At 51.0% G+C, this 23,789-nt stretch overlaps 1 protein-coding gene across 2 annotated transcripts in view; it reads right to left on the reverse strand.

Moving 5' to 3' along the window:
- The window catches only part of GPBP1L1 (GC-rich promoter binding protein 1 like 1), a 411,897-nt gene that overhangs the window by 221,728 nt on the left and 166,380 nt on the right, over positions 1-23,789 (reverse strand). For both annotated transcript variants that reach the window (XM_086953160.1, XM_086953159.1), the window contains exon 7: positions 2,701-2,894. In XM_086953160.1, coding sequence (XP_086809286.1) covers positions 2,701-2,894 — 194 coding nt within the window. The remainder of the gene's footprint in view (positions 1-2,700; positions 2,895-23,789) is intronic.

Raw genomic sequence — 23,789 nt, forward strand, 5'->3', positions numbered from 1 at the left:
GATGGGGAGGATTATGTCAGTCTTAAAAATAGCAAGGACGGAGCTGTTCGTAAAACAATCATTGAGAAGAGTGAGAGCAGGGGGTGGGCATTCGAGAAAGATCTGACTAAGGATGCGGGCCGGGCAGATGTCAGCTGGAGAGCCCGACTTGACGCGACTAAGTAAAGGGGGCAAAGATTCACTGGTAAGTGCAGGGAAGGAGGTAAGGGACGCATTGTTGACGGGAGGCTGGGGGTGGGAAAAAGTGGGTGAAGGGGGGGAATGTTAGCTTTAATGCAAGCTATTTTATCAATGAAAAATTCATTGAGTGAGTCGCATAAAGCCTGAGAGGGGGGAGGGGTCTTGGGCTGAGTTCTTTCCGAGGATGCCAACTCGTGGACGGTAGCAAAGATCTCACGCGGCTGACTTTCTGCGGCAAGAATGCGCTTTGAGAAATAATCTGACTTGGCTGCCAAGATGGCTTGCTTGTAATCGCTAAGGGTGGAGATGTAGTATTTTTTCCGGGTTAGGGTAATGAGACAGCACTCACAAGGGGCAGTGATGAGACAGAGGTCATAATAGGAGGCAGAATAAACCAGGGAAAAACAAGAGAAGTCACTCGAGGTAGGAGAGCTGAGGTCTTAGGAAGGAGGCTGCAGAGGAGGGGGAAACATTCAGGGAAGCCAGTCCACCAACCCAGCCCTATGCCTCATTGATATGATGGGTGGGGAGTGGGAGGTGCATGAGAGGGATGTCATTTAGGAATGATTACGGGTTGTGGCTGTAACGTGTAGCAACCCCAGAACTAAGAAGTGGCAAACGCAATGCCAAAAACAGTCCTCATAGACAAGACAGTTTACCTGCAATTTACTTTTTGAAACTCCATAGGGAAATTACTCTCATTTTGAGACGAAATTCAGAATTGCAATGTGCACTCTTTAACCGCATGCGTGCTAGCGCAATCCCGCTCCTGTGCTGAGTTTTTTTAAATCACACTTTACATGACGAGCTGGGCTCGTCATCAGCGTGCGAGGAGGCTACGCCATGACGAGCCCAGCTCGTCATCAGCGTGGAAGGGGTTAAAGCAAAAATAGAAAACAAAAGTACACAGTTTTAAACTTGTTGCCAGCTTCCATTATTGTGATTACAAGAAAAACTATGAGCTTGAACAGAAGCTCCCCAAGTGTGATAGTTCCGTACAAGTGATCATGTATCGAAACTTAAGATGAGTACATCAAGTAACTGTAGTTTAAATACAACATATGATCCCTACTATTGGTGACCGTGACCACTTTTTTGTTATCAATTCATTTTGTGCATAACCCTATGATTTTGCAATACATTTTCTCTTCGGGATCTACACTGGGCTTCAGTGACTTCAATTGGGAGGTCCACAGAATCCAGAACTTGTGGCATCTCCTCCGGGGAGCCAGGTTCAAGGTTCATATGATGCCACTTCCTGTGAGGTCATGGAGGCCACAAAATGTTACATCTCCTCTGCTACCTCCGACACTTTGGTAAATTGACATACACAGGAGTGCAAGGTGAAAAAGAACTACGGGAGAACTCGGGAGCAAAGAACATAAAGTGGCCACAGAATGGTAATGGGTAACCAGGAAGGGCGCCAAGGAGAACATGAAGAGATGAATGGAGATGGATTACACAATGAGGAAGTGGGAGGCAGTGACCACTGAAGACAAATGGAAAACGAAGATCTCTGGAGAGTTGGAAGGATGTCACACACAGGAATAAGGAGTAAGGGGAAAGGGGAAATACCAGGAAAGGAATGCATGTAGCAGGGAGGGCCCCAATCTAGGCCGTGAAACAAATTCATTAACAATACAAGTAAATACCTATGGGACGGTTAGTGAAGCACAGTAATACATTGCAACAATGTCAAACAATACACATTTGTGGGAAGGAAAACAAAATCCAATACTGACCACTGTAAAAAGAATGTGCAGTCACTATTTCTGCCAAATATAGTCGATGAAAAATGAGGAGCCTTAACTTATTTTAGGATATTTCTAAGGAATTTGAATTTTGAGTGATGACCAAGGTAACCCAGTAAAACATTAAGCAACGTAAATTATGGACACTAACTGGCTGCTGTTGTAGGATATTGGGTATGATTCTGTAAATGAGTGGTCTGTTACAGGAAAGTGAGGGGATGATGAATACTTTATTTACATCAAACTACTGATACATGCATTTATAACAATATGGCTTACGTCATACATGGCCTTAGGAGGTCAGTGTAAGCTTATACTGAGAGGAGCAGTTTGATGCAATGCTTTCAGTGCTGATCCGGTCAGCAAAGGCAAATGAAAAAAAACAAGGCACACTGAGGACGTATCCCTCCAGATACCTTAAGCAGATGGTCCGTATTCTACAGGGGAAGCAACCTGGTACAAATCTATTCTTGCTAGTCGGGAGAGAGAAAGGGCTACAATAATCAAGCTCAGTATTAATGTAAAGTTAGACTCACGCTGACAGTTTCATTCAATAGTAGTTTATGATCGGAAAATTGTACTGTGGTGCAAAAACCTGAGGAAAGTGATGTTGGGTTTCAACAAGGATTTATGGTTATTGACAAGCTCTTATGGCTACTACGTAGGGCATCTTTAACCCACATCATCGCAAGTCGCATGGTGAGCCCATCATGACAAACCGCTCAATCCAATACTCTGATCTTGACTATGCTCAATACAAAACACTTACCTTGGAAGGAGGTGCAGCTGGCTTAGGAACAAGGTTCTTGTACACTATCGGCACTGCTGTGGAACACTTGCTGCCACCGTTCGAAAGGTGAGGTATGGGTGATGCAAATGCAGCTGAGAAGGCCACTGGATCGTCTTTCGAGATCTTTTTGATGACCAGCATCTTAGTGGGTTGCTTGGCACTCGGAGGGTTTTCTGAAATAAAATGTGCTCTAGGTTTATAAATTAGGATGGAAAATGTAGAAATGTAGCTTCTGGATTGAATACATATTTCACTGCAGTTGAATATAACGTTGAGTAGCACTGAACTTTAGGCCAATCCATTCTTAAAGTAACAGAAATTATAGCGGATACCTGGTAATCAACATGGTGTTCCTAGGTACCTTGCCAGAAATCAAGGCAGTTGCCTGATCAACACCGCAGACCTTTACAAAATACACCTGTTTTGGATTGCTAGCCATCAGCCGGTTGGCCAAACTGTTCGACAATTGATTTAGAGCATGTGTATCTGCAGCCCACACATGCTACGAACTGAAAATGGCACCCTGTACTCATCTGTTCATAGAGTGTGGTGCTGTTTATTCACATGCTATGGAGGTATATGCAAGACCTTTCTTTTGGAGGAGCAGAAGGATAAGAAATATTGTTACTTACCTGTAAACAGGTGGTTCTCCAGTATTGGTGTCTTTCATAGATTCACATGCTGCGCCCTTTACGCATGCTCTGTCCATCACCACCCCCTTTTGTACTGAATAGACTAGAGAGCAGTAACATCCGAAGGTCCGATTGAATATTCCCCGAAGTGTGAGTCCCCCGGTAAATAAAATAGCAAGAACATACCATTAACGTATGTATGTAATACATAACACATGAAATAGTAGTAGTAAATACATAAAGGCTCAAAAACCAATTCCTACATAGGAATACATGATATAGAGAAAAAACACTTGTAACATGTTCCTGTCATTATGTTAGTCCAAACTACACCAATCAGGCGCCAGCACCCTTCCAGAACCTTATCCTCAGAGCTCAGACCCTCAGATTTTCGTAGCACAAGAGTGACAAAAGAGCCGATGAGGAGAAACAAACCTCTGAGGGGAGGAGGGTGGGAAGCAAGTGAATCTATGAAAGACACCAATACTGGAGAACCACCTGTTTACAGGTAAGTAACCATTGTTCTTCTCCAGTATTAGGGTGTCTTTCATAGATTCACATGCTTGAATAGAGCGGTACAAAAGGGCGGGGTGATGGACAGAGCATCTGAATCAATCAAACACTCACACCCAGTCAAAAGATCTGGGTTTAATCCATCACCGTTCTTTAGCCCACTCTGCCACCCCAGTTCAGACATGGCTATATGCTAATCAGTCTGACCCTGTAACTCATGGGAACAGTCCAGCCCGAACTGCCAAGCCATGTCTTCCCTGGACCAGAAACAAGCTTCTGAGGACCGGTTTCTGATTGATTCAGATGTTCCGTCCATCACCACCCCCTTTTGTACCGCTTTTGGCCGCCATAAGTGTGGCAGGGTATGCTCAGACCTGAGTCCCTTGCTCACTTTGCCACTGGATTCAAGCAAGCCGGGCTGAAGACGGCTGGAATGCCAGAAACCGGTCCTCGGAGGCTTGTATCCGGTCCAGGGAAGACATAGCTTGGCAGTTCGGGCTGGGCTGTTGCCATGAGGCACAGGGTCATGGTCAATGGTGATGGATTAAACCCAGATCTTTCGACTGGGTGTGAGTGTTTGATTGAATCAGATGCTCCGTCCATCACCACCCCCTTTTGTACTGAATAGAATAGAGAGCAGTAACATCCGAAGGTCCGATTGCTATGCAACACATTGGGGAAAACCAAAGACAGTAATAATACAGTCATGCAAGTACTGATAGCAATCATAAAAACCATAGCGGAGGAGGGAAGACAGAGGCTCACCTTAGTTAAAAAGATGACGAAGGACAGCCTATCCCACTGCTGTATCCGCTACGTTGATGGTATCCAAGCAGTAGTGCTTTGTGAATGTGTGCCTGCTGGACACGTGGCTACTCGGCAGATCTGATGAAGCGGCACACCAGCAAACAGGGCAGTAAAGGATGACATCGCCCTGGTGGAATGCGCCCTCACTGTAGATCGTAGAGGTTTGCCGGCATCCTGATGGCAGAAGACAATGGCTGAAGAAATCCAACGTGCAATAGTTGGCTTGGTAACAGGGCGCCCTTTACGCATGCGACGTAGGCAATGAACAGTTGATCAGACCTGCGAAAAGGGGCTGTCCTGCTGATGTAAAATTTAAGGCATCGTTTGATGTCCAAAGAGTGCAATCGTTGCTCTGCCGGAGATAAAGATCGGCAAAGAAAGTCTTTAAGAAAACAGGCTAGTTTAGATGGAAATCCGTAGGCACCTTTGGCAGAAAAGTTGGGTTGGTGTGTAGCACCACACAGTCAGGTTTGAATTGAAGAAAAGGAGGTTTAACAGTGAAAGCGTGAAGATCACTCATGCGACAAGATGTCAGAGCAAGGAGAAGGGCTACCTTCCAGGTCAGAAACCTTAAGTCCGCCCTATGGATAGGCTTGAATGGCGCTTCATTAGTTGAGGTAAGACGACATTGAGATGCCAAGTGGAAGGAGGACGCCGAAGAGGTGGGAACTTCCGGAACAGTCCTTTGAATAACTGACTAATAACTCTGGAAGAGCAGAGAGAAGAGGAGCCATCCTGCCGGAAACGAGAGATTGCCGCCAAGAAAACTCTCAAAGTAGCATGGGAAAGCCCGGATTGAGCCAGGTCCAGAAAGAACGGAAGAATCTGCTCCTGAGTGGTATGGATATTCGTAGCCACACACCAATGGCAGAACCTCTTCCATTTGAGCTTGTAAGTCTTAATGGCATACGGATCTCTAGCCTGAGCGAGAGTGTCTCGGCATTCCGGCGAGATATTTAAATGAGCAAATTTAAGGTGCTCAGGTTCCAGGCCGACAATTGTAGAGAGGAGGGGGGTTCGGATGGCAAATTTGACCCCTGTCCATCGTCAGGAGGTCCGGTCGAGGATGCAGGAGGATGGGCTCGCACTGGGACAGAAGGAGCAACTCGAGAACCATGCCTGACGGGGCAATCTGGGAGCGATCAGGAGAATGTGGCAGGGCTGCCTCCGCATCTTCCACAGCACACGAGGCACCAACTGGTTCGGAGAAAAAGCGTGGCCGAATAGATCGCACCAATTAATCAAAAGGGCATTCCTGCACGACCTATGGTGGGGATGCCAACTTGCGTAAGATAGGCATTTCCGGTTCTCTGGCGTTGCAAAGAGATCCAGAGACTGACGACCCCATCGTTGAAAAACTAGGTCGAGAGTCTGTTGATTTAACTCCCACTCGTGGGTCAATGACGTGGACCTGCGGAGGGAATCCGCTAGGATGTTGGAGACGCCCGGCAGATGCACAGCCGTCAGGGAAACTTGATGACTGATTGCCCAATCCCAGATCGACTGAACCAGCCGAGACTGGTTCCGGCTTGCTTGTTTATGTAGTGCATACTGATGGTATTGTCCGTCTGAATGTGCACATATTCCCCTTGAATCACAGGAAGGAACGACTTGAGCGTCAGAAAAATTGCCATCAGCTCCAGTCTGTTGATGTGCCAGGAACGATGAAGCGGAGACCATTTGCTTTTGATGGAAAGGCCTTGAAGGTGAGAGCCCCAGCCTTCTAATGAGGCGTCTGTTGTGAGCGTGGATTCTGGAGTGGTGGAGAGGAAAGAAGTTCCTGTCGCAAGGTTGGATGGTTGCGCCCACCATTGGAGAGCTGATCTCATGCGAGCGGTGACACTCACGAGGTCGTTGAAAGAACCGGAGACCTGACGCCACTGTACGTCCAATTCCTCCTGAATGGGGCGAGTCCGAAGTCTGCAATTTGGGATTAATGCAATACAAGACTATGCCATACCCAGAAAAGACTTCAAGATCCGGACAGAAACTGACAGTCTTGCCCGAATCAGACACCAAGCAAAGGATCTTTTGTTGACGCTCTTGGGGCACGATTGCCTTTGAAAGCACTGTGTCCAATGTTGCTCCCAGAAAATTCCTGCTTTAAGCAGGTTTGACATGAGACTTTACGACCTTGATGGTTAGGCCGAGAGTTCGAAACACGTCCCGACAAAGACAGGTGTGTTGAAACAGCTGTTTGCGAGACGGACTTGAGGAGGCAGTTCAGATATGGAAAGATTTGGACACCTTTGAGACGCAGGTAAGCCACTACTGGAGCAAATACTTTCGTGAAGACACGAGGGGCGGATCAGAGGCCTTGAACTGGAAGTGTCTCCGTCCTACCTGGAAGCGCAAGTACTTCCGATGCTTTTAAGAATTGGAACATGGAAGTAGGCATCCTGTAGGTCTATGGTGGTCATGAAGAAGCCCATGGAGAGAAGACGCAGGATCTCTACCAGTGTAAGCATGCGGAAGGATTGGCTCTGGAGGTACCTGTTGAGCGCTCGCAAATCCAGAATTGGTCGCCAATCTCCCATTTTCTTGAGTATTAGGAAAAAACGAGAATAGAAACCCATTCCTCTCTGAGACTTGGGAACCACTTCGACTGCACCTTTCTGAATTAGAAGACTAACTTGATTGAAAAGCTCCTTGAGGTGGGGAGGAGGCGGGCCAGAGTGGAAGGAGGAATCTTGATGAACTCTAGGGCATGGCCATTTTTGACAATGTCCAGAACCCAGCGGTCCGAGGTGATGGACGACTGAGAAAATAACAGATTCGACCTCCAACGCTGGGGGAGGGGGGGTGTATGGGGGGGGGGGGGGCAGGGAGTATACAAACGTCATTGATGTTTGGGAGTGGATCCTCTATACGAGGATTTACCCCTGTAGGATTTTGACGACTGCTGTTGGGAGGACTGCTGCTGGTTGGAAGAGTAACGTTTGTTACCTTGATGGTAGGAGCGGTATTTAGAGTTTCCTCCACGAAAAGTTTAGGTGCCGCGTCCGCGAGCACTCCGAAATGGCAGCTTCCAAAACTGTAAAGTCCCCAATGAGCGAGCAGTGTCAGTGTCCTTTTTAATGGCCTGCAAAGCCTAGTCTATGAGCGCTCCAAAAAGCGACTCACCATCGTATGGCATATCCAGGATCTTAGATTGAACTTCTTGGCGGAAAGAGGTTGACCGTAACCAGCCCTGCCGTCGTAAGACTGCTGCACTAGCAAGCTGACGATAGTCAGTACACGCAATGTCAACTGCACAATCAATGATTTCCTCTGACGTCCTCTCTGTCTTGCAGGATTTGCAAAGCTTCAGCCTTGGAAGCGTCAGGGATGAGGTTCACCCGGGAAGACAAGTCCGACCACATCTGGGGGTCGTAGCGGCCTAAGATGGCTATAGTATTAGCCGCCCTCACCGTAGTGGATGCCATCGTGGAGACCTTCCGTCCAATAGCCTCCAGGCGCCGACCCTCCCTATCTGGAGGAGCTGAAATTGGCAATGCCGGATTACGGGAACGACGTTGTGCTGCTTGAGTGACCACTGAGTCGGGCTTTGGATGAGCGACAAGGCACGCTGGAGATCCTACGGGCGCCTTATATTTTTTCTCAAGGCGAGGCAGTTGAGCCGGCAATGAATTTGGGGTTTGCATGAGCTTCACCCCTTCAGCCCATATAAAGTCTATGATGGGTAGTGTGGACTTGTTTGAATGGTTGATTTTTAAAATCATAGAGGAAACAATCCTCTTTCCTCTGGACTCTCGGCAATTTGAAACGTTGGGCCGTTTTATCCATCAGCTGATGGAAACTCGCAATGTCCACCGGAGGCGAATGCCCGGACTCTACCGGGGGAGGGGAAGGCGTCTGGATTTGGTAGTCGTCCCACTCAGCCATGTGGGTGGCTGCATCGTCATCATCATGGACTTCACCATCTTCCTGTTCGGGAGTGACGTCTTCATCATCATCATCAACGGGGTACACAGTAGTGTGGATCTTCACTGACATCTGGACCTGTAGTGAAGGCGTTGGTGGCAAAGGTGGCGGAACAGGGACAGGAGCCGCTGCAGTCGCAGGCACATGAGGCATAGGCGTATCCTGCGGAGAAGCCGGGAAACGCCAGTTGTAGTCATCCAACATATGTTGGAGATTTGAGATGAGCGACAATGGCAATGTCGCAGTAGGAACTTGTATAGAGCGTTCTTCTGCTTGAGAATACTGGTTGTCGTCCTCATTATCATCATCACCGTAATCTTGGCACTAAATAACCAAATCCGACGGACTGCGTGCCACTCTGAAAGAATCACCCACATCATGATCAGAGTCGGAATCCGTCGCAGAGCTCGTGGCGAAAATGGGCAAGGGAGGCTGTAGCCGGGAGAGATAGTTGGTCAACCGGCCGTTGACGACAAAGGTGCAAGGGGTCGGCGGTGGAAGTGCCAGACCCAGTGGAAGACAAAGGCACCAAAGGTAATGAGGCAAACGAAGGAACCACCGTAGACAGTGTCGTCGACGGTACCGACGATGACGTTAGTAAAGGCGTCGACGAAGTCGTTGATGAAAAATCTGTCGTCGATGGAGCAGCCGTCGACGAAACCATCGTAGCAGGTAAGGTAGTCGGCGATGATGAAACCAACGTCGACGGAGTTGATGTCGACGGAGCCCTCGTCGACGGGACCGTCGACTAAGACTTCTTGTGAGCTTTCGTCGACAGTTTTGAGGGCGACGAAGCAGATTTCTTAGTCGGCGACAAGGCAATAGGTATCTTCAACGATACAGTCTTCAAGCTGAGTGATACCTTAGTCGACATGGACTACATCGACGTAGCCGCCGTCGACGATCCGGAGGCTGATGTCGTCGTCACTGTCGCCGTTAACGACGATCCGGAGACTGCTGATCTCGTCGTAGGGACGCTCGTCGAAGACGAAACATGTTTCGGAGCAGAAACATGATGGGAGGCAGCAGAAGACGCCTGAGAGCCTCTCGTGGGTGTAGTGGTAGTAAGAGGTGGTGTAGACACCGCAGGAGCCACAGACATGGAAAGTTTTTTCATTTTCAGAAATGGTTAAGGCATATCCTGCACACTACTACGCTTGGAGGCTGCATGAGAAGGTCCAGACTGCAAACTTTCTGCATCTGACAAAGCCAAATCCTTCTCCTTAAGACGTTGGAGCCAAATGAAGAGACGGCCTTCTCTGTCCTTAAGGGTTTTAATAGAGAAAGTCCTGCAAAACGTACAGCTACCAACTTCATGGTCGGGTTAAAGCCAATAAATGCACTTTTTGTGGGGGTCTTCAGAGTAAAGACGCAGTTTCCCACAAGAAGAGCAGGGTCTAAAAGACTTCTTACTTGACATGTTGAGAAGACTGGAAAAACTTGAAGAAATAGAGAAAACAGAGCAGAGCTCAGGGAGACTCCCTTCACACGATATGCGATAGAAAATACGAGGGTCTGAGCTCGGAGGAGAAGGTTCTGGAAGGGTGCTGGCGCCTGATTGGCTGTAGTCTGGACTAACATAATGACAGGAATATGTTACAAGTGTTTTTTCTCTCTATCATGTATTCCTATGTAGGAATTGGTTTCTGAGCCTTTATTGTGTATTTACTACTACTATTTCATGTGTTCTGTATTACATACATATGTTAGTGATATGCTATTGCTATTTTATTTACTGTGGGACTCCCACTTCGACGACGGGGAATATTCAAGCATGTGAATCTATGAAAGACACCCCAATACTGGAGAAGGAAAATGCTACTTACCAGTATGCATCTGTTCTTGGCATGTAGAGCTGCAGAGTCGTACACTTATCAATAGATCGCCACCTCGTGTTGGGCTCGGATAATTGCAGGTTGTCTTCTTGGAAGAAGACTGTAGTCACATATAGGTGACTCCTCCCTTGGACAATACTGCGCATGGTCATCGACTCCATCCTCAGATTGTTTTTCGCCATGATGGGAAATGGAGTTAGTAGAAGTAAACAGAAAGGATGTCCATGTGTGTGCATCTAAGATGAATACTGGAACGTAATGTAGTTAGTCAGAGCAGTAGAAAGATGTCCATGTATATGTATCTAAGATAGATATCACTGCAACAGGTAAAGGTACCCGGGGAGGCAGGTGGGCGCATGTGAATCTACAGCTCTACTTGCCAGGAAAAGATGCATACTGGGTAAGTAGCATTTTCCGTTTGAGGCATGTGAGATGTAGATCACATGCTTTGCATAGTCTATATCGCAGTGATCTCCCAAAGCTGTGGCTAACCTGTAGCTGTTGCAGTTGTTTGAAATAGTGTACGTGAAACTGCTTGGCCCACACTAGCTTGCTGTGTTGCTAACACTTCTACACAACAGTGTTTTGTGAATGTGTGAGGTGCAAACCATGTTGCAACTTTCCAGACGTCATTTATGGGGATTTTTCCTAAGAATGACTTAGAAGACCCTAGTTTGCGGTGGAGTGCGCTCTAGGGGGAATTGGTAATGTTCATTTTGCTTTTCAATAGCATGTCTGAATGCATTTGATTATCCACAGTGTAATACCGGATTTTGATGTGGGATTGCCTTTATGTGGTGGAGCAAAAGTCACAAAGTTATTTTGTCTTATGGAAAGGTTTTGTCCTTTCTATGTAGTAGAGTAATACTCCTTTAACATGTAGGGTGCTGGCGCCTGATTGGCTGTAGTGTAGAGCACGTTTTGCCACACAATCTGGTTGAGGGAAGAACACAGGCAATTCTACAGATTGGTTGATATGAAAGGCAGAAATGACCTTTAGTAGAAATTTAGAGTTAGTCCTAAGAACCACTGTTTGGGTGCACTTGTAAGGAATATACTACTTACCAGTATGCATCTGTTCTTGGCATGTAGGGCCGCTAACATTCATATCTTGTGCATAGATCGCCGCCTAGTGTTGGGTCCGGATGATTGCACCTTGTTGTCCTGGAAGAGTCTTTGAAGTATCACGAGATAGGTGGCTTCTCCCCTGGACTACAGTGCGCATGTGCATCCTCTCCATCCTTAGATTGTTTTTCGCTATTGTGGCAGAGATGGAGTCCAATACAATACTTGATGACCATGCTTACAAATAATTCTGACTACTACAGCTGCGACAGGCACCGGGGAGGAAGGGCGGGCGATATGAATGTTAGCAGCCCTACATGCCAAGAACAGATGCATACTGGTAAGTAGCATATTCCGTTCGAGGCATATGGGTCGCTAAATTCATATCTTGTGCATAGAATAAATAGCAGTTTCTCCCTTAGCGGTGGTTGCCCGAGCCAGCTGCAGCAGCCTGACCTACAGCAGCTTGCTGCTTGGAAATTACATCAACACAGTAGGGTTTGGTGAATGTATGTATGTATTTCCATGTGGCTGCTCTACATATTTCCTCTAATGGAATGTTACCCAGGAAAGCCATGGATGCCCCTAGCTTGCGTGTAGAATGCGCTCTCGGGGGGACTGTTAGTGTGCGTTTAGCCTTCTGATAGCAAATCTGAATACACTTAACAATCCATTTGGCTATACCCGATTTGGAAATGGGTTTGCCTTTGTGCTGTGGTGAAAAAGCAACAAAGAGTTGTTTAGTCTTCCTGAAATCCTTCGTCCTGTCTATGTAGTACAGGAGAGCTCGTTTGACGTCTAACGTGTGCAGTGATCTTTCTGCTACTGAGTCTGGATTAGGGAAGAAAACTGGCAGATCAATAGTTTGATTAATGTGGAACTGAGAAACTACCTTGGGCATTAATTTAGAGTTAGTGCGTAGCACCACCCTATTTGCGTGAACCTGTATAAAAGGTTCTTGAATAGTTAGTGCTTGCAGCTCGCTAACCCGTCCAAGCGACGTGATCGCTACTAAGAAGGCAACCTTCCAAGTTAGGAACTGTATCTCACAAGAGTGGAGAGGTTAGAAAGGAGGTCCCATCAGTCTGGTCAAAAATATATTAAGATTCCAGACCGGTGAAGGAGGTCTTCTGGGTGGAATGACTCGTTTGAGTCCCTCCATAAAAACCTTTACGGCTGGCACTTGGAACAGCGAAAAGTGTTGCCTGTTCTGTAAGTAAGCCGCTATTGCTGCCAAATGAATACGTATATAACTGTATGCCAGATTGCATCTGTATAAATATAACAGGTAACAAATAATGTTCTGTGTTGATGCATCCAGCGGGTTTATGTCATGGTTGGAACAGTAAATGACAATGTTTCTATTTGGCAGCATAGCAGGCCCTAGTGGTAGGCCGTCTAGCCTCCTTGATGATGTCCATACAATCAGGAGGCAGATTCAGATACCCAAATTCTATGACTTCAGGAGCCATATCGCAAGGTTTAACTGTTGCGGGTCTGGGTGCTGAACTTCGCCATGGCTCTGGGTGAGAAGACTGGGTGCAAGACGCAGTCTTTGAGGAGGCACCACTGAAAGTTCCAGGAACGTGGTGTACCATGCTTGCTTCGCCCACGTTGGAGCAATCAGGATGAGAGTCCTCGAGTGCTGTCTCAGTTTCCGTGCCACCAGAGGTATGAGCTGGGCCGGCGGAAAAGCGTATGCAAATCTGCCTGACCAGTTCATCCATATCGCATTGCCCGGAGACCGTGGGTGTGGGAACCTGGCGGCGAAGTTTGGGCATTTTGCGTTCTCGTTTGTGGCGAACAGATCGATGTCTGGATGTCCCCACTGCTGGAAGTACGGTTGCAGCACCGAGGGATGAATCTACCACTCGTGCACCTGAAGGCTGTGCCTGCTGAGCAGATCCGCCATCTGGTTGTCCTGGCCCGAGATGTGCTCCGCCATGAGGAAAATGTTCCTCTGAATGGCCACATGCTCTGAGCCAAGTGTGACAACTGTGGAGAGTGAGTACCTCCTCGCTTCTGAATGTAATACATGGCCATCATGTTGTCCGTCCGGATCAACACGACCTTGTTGCAGAGATGCATCTTGAAAGCCTTCAGTGCCATTAAGATTGCCATTAATTCCAGCAGATTGATGTGCATCTTTTTCTGTTGATCTGACCATAGTCCCTGCACATTATAATGAAGTAGATGCGCCCCCCACTCCAGGAGGGATGCGTCCGTCGTGAGCACTATTTGTGGTACAGGCTCTTGGAACAGTCGTCCCTTGCAAAGGTTGCATGGATTCCACCAATGCAGAGAGTTGTATGCACGACCGGTCACCAACACTAGGTCTTTCAATTGTCCTTGAGCCTGATTCCACTGTTGTGCTAAACACACTCTGCAGTGCAGTCTCGCGTGCGGGACTATGAATATGCAGGAGGCTATCATGCCTATCAACTGCAGAAACACTCGCGCCTGTAGCGAGTGTTGTGGTCTGAATTTGCGAATCAGCAGTTGCATGCTGTCGATTCGCACTGAGTTTGGCTGGGCTGTAGCTGTCACAGTGTCCAACGTCGCTCCTAGGTACTGCTGTACTTGAGCGGGTTGAAGATGCGACTTGGGATAGTTCAGAGAAAATCCCAAACTTTGCAGAAGATGTATTGTGCGGGACACGTGGCTTGCGCACTGCTGGGCTGACGTCGCTTGCACAAGCCAGTCGTCCAGGTAAGGGTAGACCTGAATGTGTTGTCTCCGAAGGTGTGCCGCCACTGTCGCCAAGCACTTGGTGAACACTCTGGGAGCAGTGGTCACTCCAAAGGGTAGCACCTTGAACTGGTAATGCTTGTTCTGTATAGTGAACCCGAGGTATTTCCTGTGTGCCTGATGTATGGGTATATGGAAATATGCATCTTTCAGATCCAGATTTGCCAGGAAATCCCCCTGACTAAGCAATGGCAGGACCTGCTGCAGAGTAAGCATGTGGAAATGTTCTGAAAGGATGTATAGGTTTAAGGGTTTCAGATCCAGAATGGGTCTGAGAGACCCGTCCTTCTTTGGGACTAAGAAATAGAGAGCGTACACCCCTGTTCCGTGCTCCTCTAGAGGCACCAGTTCTATGGCCCCTTTTTGCAGCATGCTGGCCACTTCTTGCTGTAATAAAGTTAAGTGCTCTGCGGACATAGGATGGTGTCTTGGGGGTATGTCGGGTGGAGTGGATGTCAGTTCTAAACAATACCCCGTATTGGATAAGTTGCCTCACCCACCTGTCTGTGGTAATGCCTTCCCAGACTGGCAGGAACTGCTGGAGTCGTCCCCCGACCGGTGTTACATGGTCCGGGGGCAGTGACAAGACGTCACTGTTTGGTATTTGCTGAGGACCTGGTGTTATTATTTCCACGTCCTCTGCCTTTGGTGCTGTTACCACGGTAAACAACTCTATTGTTTTTGTTAAAGGTGGTCTGTGCTCCACCTTTATTGTATTGTGTTTGCGGAGATGTTTGCCCTCTTGACAGCCCTCTACTACCTGAGCGGCGAAAAGAACCCCCTCTGAACTGTTGAGACTGCAAGGCCCCCACAGACTTAGCCGTCTCGGTGTCCTTCTTGATCTTTTCAAGAATCGTGTCAACGTCAGGCCCAAACAAGAAATCTGGGTTAACGGGGTGATTGAGCAAACTTGTTTGTATTTCTGGCTTAAATCCTGAAATACGTAACCATGACTGCCTCCTTAGCATTACACTAGTGTTAATGGCTCTGGCTGCAGTGTCTGCTGAATCTAGTGCACACATGATGATAGCGTTTGATATCAGTTTCCCTTCCTGAATCAACATATCCGCCCCCTCTCTATATGCATCAGGCAAGTGTTGCAACAATTGCTCTAGTGTATCATAGTGAGCCCTATCGTATATAGCCAGTAGAGCTTGTGTATTGGCTATTCTCCAAATATTCGCTGCCCAGAGGCTTCTAATACTTTAGATTCTTTGTCCTGGGGAGGAGCATCACCACTGGTTTGTGAGTTCGCCCTCTTCCAGGCATTGGAGACCACCAAAGAGTCCAATGGCAATTGACCCCTTATATACGTAGGGTCCACAGGAGCAGGCCTGTATTACTTCTCAATACGTGGGTTCACCACCCTAGCCCTGGTTGTGTCCTTGAAAAGGTCATTGGCGTGCTGAAGGACACCCTTCAGCATCTGCAGCGTCTTCACTGATCTGTCCGACGTACAGAAGGTATCAAACAGAAAGTCCTCCTCAACCGGGTCTGCATGCATGACCACATCGTGGTTCAACACTGCCCTTTCAATCAGAGCGTTGAAAGCTGCAGTATCCTCTGCGGGGGCTGTCTTTACTTGGTAAGACTGGGTGTCCGCCGTCCCTTGATCGTCGAGCACATCCTGCGAGTCATCCTGATTAGATTCATCAGGATAGTTGAATTGCTAGTCATTCTGGTCATTTCTCATCCCCCCACCCCCCTGCCCCCCCCCCCCCATCGTCAGTGCGTGTGGGGGAATGTGTAAAGGCTTGTCCATAAGGCCTTACGGACTCGAAAAGAACTGGCGAGGAAGCAGAGTCTCTTATCCTTTTAAGTGGAATTTGATAGGATTCCATTGGCTTCTGCGGCAAGATCTTGCTGTAAGAAGAGTGGCTCAGGGGTTAGAGGCGGCAGACCCGGAAGCTGAGATCGGCCCTGGACCAGGGTTCAATTCCCCGCCTCGGCGGGTCTTGGGCTAAAAAATTCCACAGACTTGATAATTCTCGCTCCGGTGCCTTTTTGACTCACGGGTTCACACTCTGCGACTCTGGGCAATAGCTTGCTTAATCTCCACAACGGCCCCTCGCGGCGGGATGCCTGGCTTTCACCTTGTGGATACCCTGCCGGGGTTATCTCACAGGGGAATACCAGGACGGGTTCCCTAAGCAAGCGCCGGGAAACCCACTGCGGTTAGCTGTGCGCTATATAAGCTCAAATACATTTACATTTACATCTTCCGTTTGAAAAGGGTGAGTCTTCCGGTTGCAGAGTCAATGTACAACTTCTTTGAGCTTTCAGAAGAAGGTTGACTGGAGCAGACTCCTTCAGGAGTGGCGGCCGGTCCCTTAAGTTTTGACATCAGTTTACCAGATTCGGTGCCCTGTGCCGGCTTAGACGTTTTAGGTCTTGCTGTCGGAGGCAGTCCAAAAGAACAAGTTACTTACCTTCGGTAACAATATATCTGTAAGAAACATTAGTTAGTGTTAGATTCCTTACCTTAGAATATCCCCAGGCGTCAGTCTGGATCCAGAAACTTTTGCGTAGCAGTACCCCTGCGCGTCAGTAGGCGTCGTCTGCAGGCGTCCCCTGTGGCTCCGCGTCCGTCGTGGGCGTCGTGCGCCGTGATGATGTCGCTGGAGTATATTGACGCCGCCTCCGCGCGCTGACGTCAGTTCTTTGTACACAACTTTTCCGCGCCAGAAAACGCAGAGCCATGAGAGAACCAACACTGGTGCCATTTGAAACTAGGGCCCTGAAAGGGATGTCCTTAACCCTAGGTATCAGTTCGCAGAACGGGGAGGATGGGTGGGTTCGGTAAGGAATCTCACACTAATGTTTCTTACAGATATATCGTTACCGAAGGTAAGTAACTTGTTCATCTGAAAGAAACACGTTAGTGTTAGATTCCTTACCTTAGAATAGATACCCCAGCAATACCAACCCCGGTGGTGGGTCTGCGAACCAATACATTCCTACACCAGAAAGTCCTGGAGGACAGAACGGCCAAAGAAGCCATCCCTCCGGACTTGACTGTCCAGGCAGTAGTGCCTCGCAAAGGTGTGCAGCGAGGCCAACGTAGCCGCCTGGCAAATGTCCTGCAAAGGGACTCCCCGGCCCAGGGCAGTAGTAGCCGCCGTGGCCCGAGTGGAATGGGCCCTCAGCCCAACAGGAGGCTCCTTCCGAGCCAAAGAGTAGCACGCTTTGATGCACAGAACGACCCACCGAGAGATGGTTCGTTTACACACCGCCCGTCCCTTCTTCGCACCCACGTAGCCAACAAACAGTTGGTCATCCACCCAGAACTGGCGTGTGCGATCCATATAAAATGAAAGCGCACGTTTTGGGTCCAGACGATGGAGCCGCTCTTCATCCTTTGAGGGATGCGGAGGCGGGAAGAAGGAGGGGAGGGTGATGGACTGCCCGATGTGAAAAGCAGAAACTACTTTGGGCAGGAAAGAAGGTCTAGTCCTGAGAACCACCTTGTCAGGATGAATGGACAGGAAAGGAGGTTGGACAGAAAGAGCCTGGAGCTCACTCACCCTCCTGGCAGAGGTGATGGCAACCAGGAAAGCCGTCTTTAAAGTCAGGAGACGGAGAGGACAAGAATGAAGGGGCTCAAAGGGAGCACACATCAAAAAAGGTCAGAACCAGGTTCAAGTCCCACTGAGGCATCACAAAAGGAACAGGTGGATACATGTGTGTGATGCCCTTCAAGAATCTCGTTACAATTGGGGACTTGAACAAAGAAGGCTGATCAGGAAGGCGTAGAAAGGCCGAAAGGGCCGAAAGGTAGCCCTTGATAGTGCCCAGAGCAGAGCCCTGCTGGGCAAGAGAGAGAAGAAACAGAAGAACCTCGGAAAGAGGGGCAGAAAGAGGATCCACAGCCTTTGCTGTGCACCATGCCACAAATCTGTTCCACCGACAGGCGTATACCGACTTCGTGGAGGGACGTCTGGCTGCCAGAATTACATCACAGACTTCAGGAGGCAAGTCAAATGGCCTCAACTGCCGCCGCTAAATCTCCAAGCATGGAGGTGGAGACTGGACAGGTTCGGGTGGAGGACCGTCCCCTGCTGCTGCGACAGAAGGTCCTCCTGAAGGGGCAGGCGGATCGGGTGCCGACTGACATGCTGAGTAGCTCGGGATACCAGTACCTTCGAGCCCAGTCCGGAGCCACAAGGATAACTTGGATATTTACAACAAGGGGTGGTGAGGGACAGAGTCTCTGAATTAAGCAGAAAACTCTCGGTCGTGCCTGATCTTCTTCAGCACTCTTGGCAGAAGTGGTATAGGCGGAAAGGCGTATAACAGACCGCAACTCCACTCGCGCCGAAAGGCGTCGCCGTGCGAGTGCCGTCTTGGAAACTCCAACGCGCAGAACTGATGACATTGCGCGTTCTCTTCTGTGGCGAATAGATCTAACCAAGGCTCTCCCCATTGCAGAAAGAGGCCCTGTGCCACGACCGAGTTCAGACGCCATTCGTGATCCATCGAGCACCGACGGCTGAGTTCGTCCGCCCTGGCGTTCAGAGAACCTGCCAGGGGTTGAACCGTCAGTCACGCCCTGACGTTCCAGCCACTGCCAGAGGCGCAGAGCCTCCTGGCAAAGGGTCCACGACCCCACTCCGCCCTGTTTGTTGCAATACCACATGGCGGTGGTGTTGTCGGTGAACACTTGCACCACACTCCCGTTGACAAAGGGGAGGAATGCCTTCAGTGCTAGACGAATCGCCCGTAGCTCCAACAGGTTGATATGGAGCCGGGACTCCGCCGGAGACCAGATGACGCTGATCTCTGCCTCTCCCAAGTGGCCACCCCAGCCCTGGAGGGACGCGTCCGTCATGACAACGTGCTCCGGTTGGGGAAGGGAGAGGGATCTGCCACTGACCCAATCGCGGTCCGTAAGCCACCACTGCAGTTGTCTCGCAGTGCCCTCCGAGATCAAGACGTGGTCGGACAAGTTGCCCTGATGCTGGGCCCACTGAAACTTCAGGTCCCATTGCAGAGCCCGCATCCGCCACCGGGCGTGATGCACCAGAAGGATGCAGGAAGCCATCAGTCCCAGCAGCCGCAGCGTCAACCTGACCGAAACCCGGGATAGCGGCTGAAAGATGGGAATCAAAGCCTGAATATCCCGGACCCGCCGTTCGAGGATAAACCCGAAACTGCGCCGAGTCCAGAACCGCTCCGATGAAAAGGAGCTTTTGAGAGGGACACAGGTGTGATTTCGGCACATTGATGGAGAACCCCAGGTCGTGCAAGAGGTCTGCCGTCATCTGAAGGTGGTGGACGACTGTCTGGGGCGAGCCCGCCTTCAACAACCAGTCGTCTAGGTAGGGGAAGACTGAAACCCCTAACCTGCGCAGATGGGCTGCGACCACCGCCATCACCTTGGTGAACACCCGTGGGGCGCTGGTAAGGCCGAAGGGGAGCACGATAAACTGAAACTGCTCCTGGCCTACCGTGAACCGCAGGTAACGCCGGTGGGCCGGCAGGACGGGGATGTGAAAGTACGCATCCTGCAAGTCCACCGCTACCATCCAGTCTTGCGGGTCTAGAGCAGCCAAGACCTGAGCCAATGTCAACATCTTGAACTTCTCCTTCCGGAGGAAGCCGTTGACGTTCCGTAGGTCCAAGATAGGACGTAGGCCCCCCTTGTCCTTCTTGGGTACCAGAAAGTAGTGGGAATAGCAACCACGCCCTACTTCTGGCCCAGGAACACGCTCGATGGCCCCCTTGGCCAAGAGGGCCGTAACTTCCCCCTGCAGAAGCGTCAAGTGGTCCCCCGACACACGGTGATTCTGCGGTGGCATGGCTGGAGGAGTGGTCTCGAAGGGGAGGGAGTAGCCCCTTCGGACGATTTGCACCACCCACCTGTCCGATGTAATCGTGCTCCAGTGAGCGTGGGGATGGCGAACCCTGCCACCCACTGGCGTCACATGGGGCCGAAAGCACGGACTAGGAGGACTTTGAGGCAGATGCTGCGGGGGGAGGTGTGGCCTGACCCCGCCGTTGTCCCCGACAGCCGCCACGGCGGTTTCCACGGCCGCCACCGCGTTGAAAGGATTGTTGCGGCGCGCGGCTGGAAGCACGTGTGGGGGCGCCCCTTCCTTGGCCACAAAAGGAGCGAAACTAACCCGTTTGCTGGCGATGGGTCGAGAGACCCAAGGACTTGGCCGTGACCTCCTTGAAGCGTTCCAGCGCGTGGTCCGCCTTGTCGCCAAACAAGCGACAGCCATCGAACGGCATGTCCATCAAGGCAGTCTGGACATCTGCCGAGAAGCTGGCGGATCTCAGCCAGGCGTGGCGACGAATCGCCACCGTTTTGGACATAGCCCTGCCCAGCGAGTCGGTCGTATCAAGACCACACCGTATAGAATATTTAGCTGCGTCTCGGCCCTCAGCCACAGCCTTGCCGAGTTTTGCCCTCACCTCCATGGGGCATTCTGGCAGCAGGTCCGCGACCGTATCCCACACAGAGTGGGTGTAGCGGCCCAAGAGGCAAGCGGTGTTGCAAGACCGCAGTCCCAAACTCAGGGACGAGAAGACTTTCTTGCCATACTGGTCATACCTCTTGGATTCCCGATCGGGCGGGGCCGACGGGAATTCGGTCTGGGAGGTAGAGGCCTGGATCACCAGACTCTCGCGGGTGGGATGGGTGGACAGGAATTTGGGGTCGTCCGGACAAGGACGGTGGCGTCTGGCCACGTTCCGATCAACAGGCGAACCTGAAGCGGGCCTGGACCACGTGCCCAACAGAACGTCTGACAAGGCTTCGTTAAACGGCAGCAGTGGCTCCTGTGGGCATGACTGCGGTTTGAAGACCTCGGTGAGGATGTTAGGCCTCACAGCCGCGACAGGGAGCTCAAGGTGTAAGGCCTTGGCAGCCCTCATCAGCACCACTGAATATGCAGCTCCCTCCTCCGACGCCACGGAAGGAGGAGAGACAAAGCCAGGGTTAGGAGAGTCGTCCAGACCACTGGCGTCCCCCAAATCACCCGTCCAGTCCGGGTCATACTGGCACTCACGTGGCAGAGGGTCCTCAGACCCCTCCCAACCTTCCCCGTACTCTTCATCATCTCCATACTCGGAGTCAACGATGTAGACCGGCTCCTCGGGGTTCACAGGCCCCATCGGCGTCGAGCCCGGCGTCGGGGAAGGAATGGGGACGGCGCCGCCCGGAGCCGGCGCAGGAGAACCTGCGCCGCGCGGGGGCGGCGTCGGGGGTAACCCCGATGGGATCGGCGCCGGAGCGGCCGGCAGACCACCCGGCGTCGATCCCGAAGGCCCTTGCGGCGCCGGGGTCGGAGCCGTCGGCGGCACCGGGGCCGGAGCACCCGATGGCGTCGAGTCAGGGACACCCGAGCCGCCAGGGCCCCCAGACGGGTTCACTGGGCCCGAAGGCGCCGGAAGCCCCGTCGGAGAAGTGAGCGCTCTCATGGCCATGAGGAACGCCTCAATCTCCTCAGGTGTCGCACCTTGCCCAGGGACCGGAGGGTATGGAGCAGGCCGCGCCGGCGACTCTCTCGGAGCCGCGGGGTTGGGGTCACCCGAACCCCCGGCCGCGTCGCGCGAGCGTCGGGGGGGGGAGTCGGGGGTACGATGACGACGCCCCGACTTCTTGTGTTTCTTACCTGAAGAGCCCGACGAATGGTGACGACTTCCGGAGCGCTCGGGGCGGGTCCGCAACCGCTCCCTCGAACGCTCCCTGGACCTCCGGCCGGACCGGGACCGCTCCCGACGCGGGGCCGACACCCGGAGCTCAAGCAGCTTGCGGGACCGCTCCCGTCTAGCCTGGTTAGTAAGAGCCCGGCAGTCGACGAAGGCGTCCACGTCGTGGTCGGGGCCCAGGCACCGGAGACAGAGTCGGTGATGGTCCATGACCGACATCGTGCTGTCACAACCGTCACTATTCTGGAAACCGGGCATCCTACCAGGCACCAAAAAGATATTAGAAGTTAAACAAAGTTGGTCAAAACACCGGAGTACTGCTCTTCGGATCTGCGCTTACTGGCGCGGAAAAAAGAAGAACTGACGTCAGCGCGCGGAGGCGGCGTCTATATACTCCAGCGACGTCATCACGGCGCACGACGCCGACGACGGACGCAGAGCCGCAGGGGACGCCTGCAGACGACGCCTACCGACGCGCAGGGGTACTGCTACGCAAAAGTTTCCGGATCCAGACTGACGCCTGGGGATATTCTAAGGTAAGGAATCTAACACTAACGTGTTTCTTTCAGATACTATCGGTGGAGGCCCCAATGGCTGTTCATTCACAGCCATCGCCAACTTCGAGCCAGTCGTTGCGCTGGGATTCCCAAAATGGCCGCGGCTGGATGAGTCACGTTCCAACGCGGCCATTTTGTGCGTGTCTTTGAGAACCTTCACCAGCATCAACTTGTATGCATTCGGACTGAGGGGCGGCTGCGACTCAAGTCAGTCTTCAGTGTCCACGCCCCCGAGGGCAGCCTTAGATGACGTCGCACCGTCTGTTGGCCTTTGGCACCTTCTTGGATGTACCGATCTTCGGGTTGGCACCCTTTTGTGACCCCGAAGGGGCAATGACACTCCGAGCCTTCTTATGATCCGATGGAACGAGGCTTTGCGAAACGAATACTGGTTTGACCAGTTTCAGTTTGTCTTTAGTCGGTTTCGGTTTTGTTTTCGAATGCGTACCCACCGAAGGCTCTGAAATATTCTTAGCCGGGCCAGGTTGCGCGGCTGTAGAATGAGTATAAAGATCTTGGCTAAGGCCTTCCGGCGATGCTTCGACCTGAGCCTTTGACAAGACAGTGTCACTTTCTACCCCCAAAGGTTCGGTTGGGTCTTGCTCATCGCTGGAGACGCCCTCTGCGGCTCCAATAGCCATACCGTCGTCTCTTACCTCGACGGCTTCATCGTCTTCGATGTTCTCATCGTCTACCTCTTCTCCGTAGTAAGATTCTTGACAGGAGGCCGGGTCGGAGAAGTGCTCTGGTTTCTCCTCTTGGACACCGTAGTCGTCCCCAGCCTCGAAGATATCCTCCACATCCGACGCTCTCCGCGCCGGTAGTCTCGCCTCACGTCGAAGAGCGAGCGCCTCTTCCGACCTGAATTTCGAACAGGCCAAGCAACTCTCCTCGTCGTGGTCTGGAGACAGACATCTGTTGCACACAGGGTGCACATCAGAGAGAGGGTACTTCGCATTACAGACTGGGCAACGTTTAAACGGGGCCTGGAATTCCATTGTCGATGTCAATCTTCGATCGAGCCTAAAAAGCTGGGAGCACACGTGCTCAAGTATCCGGGAAAACGGATAAGGTAACTCAGAACCGAACGAAGTACAATACCGACGCTTAAAGATGCCTTTTGGCCTGAAGAAAACAAGTTTTTCCTATAGGTTCCGAACGAGAGTCACGGAACGCATCCGAACCCAATGGCAGAAAAAAACAATCTAAGGATGGAGAGGATGCCCATGCGCACTGTAGTCCAGGGGAGGAGCCACCTATCTCGTGATACTTCAAAGACTCTTCCAGGACAACAAGGTGCAATCATCCGGACCCAACACTAGGCGGCGATC

The sequence above is a fragment of the Lissotriton vulgaris genome, chromosome 1_2 (assembly GCF_964263255.1).
Source record: "Lissotriton vulgaris chromosome 1_2, aLisVul1.2, whole genome shotgun sequence".
Taxonomy (NCBI): Eukaryota; Metazoa; Chordata; class Amphibia; order Caudata; family Salamandridae; genus Lissotriton; species Lissotriton vulgaris.